Here is a 2,500-nt window from a genome sequence, read left to right as displayed (position 1 = left end):
AATCATTTGTTTCTTATGTTTCTAATTTATTACAACATAAAAATGATGATAATTATAAAAAAATTATAAATAATTTTGATCCAATATTATTGTTTTCTCAATATATTATACGCTTAACTGATGATGATGATGATGATGAAAATGAATGTTCATTAAATGAGATAAATAACAATATGCAAATATATATCAGAGATACACATGATATTGAAAAAAATGAGATTAATTATAACATGTATTCAACCATTAAAAAAGAAGATAATTATATAGAGGATGAATATTATAAGAGTGATGAAAAATATATTAAGGGTACTAGCATAAAAAATAAAGACATTTTAGGAAGGAACAAAATTAAAAATCATATTAAAGACTTTTATAATACTTATGATAACTTAATAGAAGAAAAGAAATTAAAAGAACAACAAAAAAGAAAAGAAATTATGAAAAATATTTATGAAAAAAAAAATATTTTATCGCAAGAGGAAATTTCTTTATATGAAAATTATTATGAAGAAAATATCAAAATAAAAACATCTATTCGTTATAGGAAAAAAAAAAATTTTAATTCGACATCATATATTCATATAAACAATTCTAATAATTCGTCAAACCATTTTCTAAATACGTTTAATATATCACTAGATTTGAAAGAATCCATAGATTCGGTTATATGTCAAGAGGGTATAATAAATAGAGAAAATAAAATACAAGTGAAAGAATTAAAAAATATTAATGATAATATGAGGTGTAAAAATTTTACAAATGGATCTTATAATATAAAAAAGGATGATAATATAAATCTAGAAGAATATAAAAATATTAATAATATTGAAAGTATGGAAAATATTGAAAATATAGACAATATTGACAATATTGACAATATTGACAATATTAATAATATTATTAAACTTATAGAATGTCAGGAAAACTCCTATATTGAAAAACGAATTTACTTATTATTAAATAAATGGGTTAAAGAAGAAAATGGTAGGAAATTTATTATACATAATAAATCAAAAATTGAACCTTTATTTAATGAATATAAAAAAAAAAATTATATTGTTACTGATAGGGATATAATACCATTATTATTTTTTATAGATAAAAAATTATATTTAAATTATTCTCTAGTACATCCATATAATTATAATTATTTTTATTATATTTTTCATTTAAATTCTTCTTTTTATTGTGCTGATACTAATAGTATTACATTTGAAGAATTATGGAATTTCTTAGTTTCCAATCTACCTTTAAATAATTATTTATATAAAGAAGATATTTTAATAGGTCTACAAAAATATGAAAAAAAAAAACAACTTCATAAGAATTATATTTTTACTGTAACCTTTATTAAAAATTTTCTACTTTTTATTTTAATAGAGATATTTTTCATGTTATCATATATAATTAAAACGCATTATTATAAGTATATCTTCGATTATATATATTTAGAAAAAAATATAAATGATGTAAAAAAGACTGAACAAAATATCAACCAAAATGTGAAAGAGATAGATCAAGATGAAAAAATTAAAACAAAAAAAAAAAAAAAAAATAATAATAATAATAATAGTAATAATAATAATAGTAATATTATTAGTAGTAGTAATAATAATGATAATTTTTTCCTTTATATTACCACTTCTTTTTCTTCTTTTCTTTCCTCGTCTTCTTCACCTTCATCTACATCTGATGTTTCTTCTCCCACGTCCATAACATATAAAAGTGTAGAAAATAATGAATATGTTGAAAATAAGGAAGATGTAATAAAAGAACCTATTGAAGAACAACAAGATAATAATTATACTATATTTAATCATGATAAGGTTCTTCAAAGGAACACAGAAGGTGTATGTGATGAAAATGCCATATGTAATAATATTGAAAGTAAAATATTAAATACAAACCATAAATATGAAACAAATGAAAATAATATAGAAGAAGATAAGAAAGAGGAATATTTTATATCAAATCAGTTAAATGGATTTATTAATTTTTTATTGCTCCTTTGGGGTATTAATATAACCTTTGATGATATAAATCATGAAGAATTTTTAATTACAGAAGAACTATCAACAGATACGGAAAATAATTTTATAAATGTGGATACAAATTATTCTACAAATGGGCTTACTACTACCAATAATAATAATAATAATAATGATAATAATGATAATAATAATTATCATAGTGATAGTAACAATTATGAAGATGATGATGAAAAATTAAAAAGCATTAACCAAACAAATAAAAAAGTAAAACATAAAAAGAAAGATATTAGAAATAATTATAATTTACATGATACAAATGATGAAAACGGAGAAGAAAAAATGATAAGCGCATCTGAAAAAAAGACACAAAATTTATACAACAAAAATTATAAAAGTGATAGTAATATAAACATATCAATAAAAAAATACAAAAAAAATACCCAAAAAAAAAACAAAAATGAGGAAAGAACAAAAAGTTTGATAATAATAAATAGAAAAAGGAATAATAA

General features: G+C 19.4%; 1 protein-coding gene across 1 annotated transcript in view; it reads left to right on the top strand.

Moving 5' to 3' along the window:
• Positions 1-2,500, top strand: part of PGSY75_1433200 (hypothetical protein) — a gene marked incomplete at both ends in the record, with an annotated part of 4,014 nt that overhangs the window by 304 nt on the left and 1,210 nt on the right. Inside the window, one exon of the mRNA XM_018788022.1 lies at positions 1-2,500. This exon is cut by the window's left edge and continues 304 nt beyond it; it is cut by the window's right edge and continues 1,210 nt beyond it. Within this exon, the coding sequence (XP_018639394.1) occupies positions 1-2,500 (2,500 nt within the window).

Source organism: Plasmodium gaboni, chromosome 14, assembly GCF_001602025.1.
Source record: "Plasmodium gaboni strain SY75 chromosome 14, whole genome shotgun sequence".
Classification (NCBI taxonomy): domain Eukaryota; phylum Apicomplexa; class Aconoidasida; order Haemosporida; family Plasmodiidae; genus Plasmodium; species Plasmodium gaboni.
Note: the sequence above shows the minus strand (reverse complement) of the source record. Positions and strands in the feature narration are given on the sequence as shown.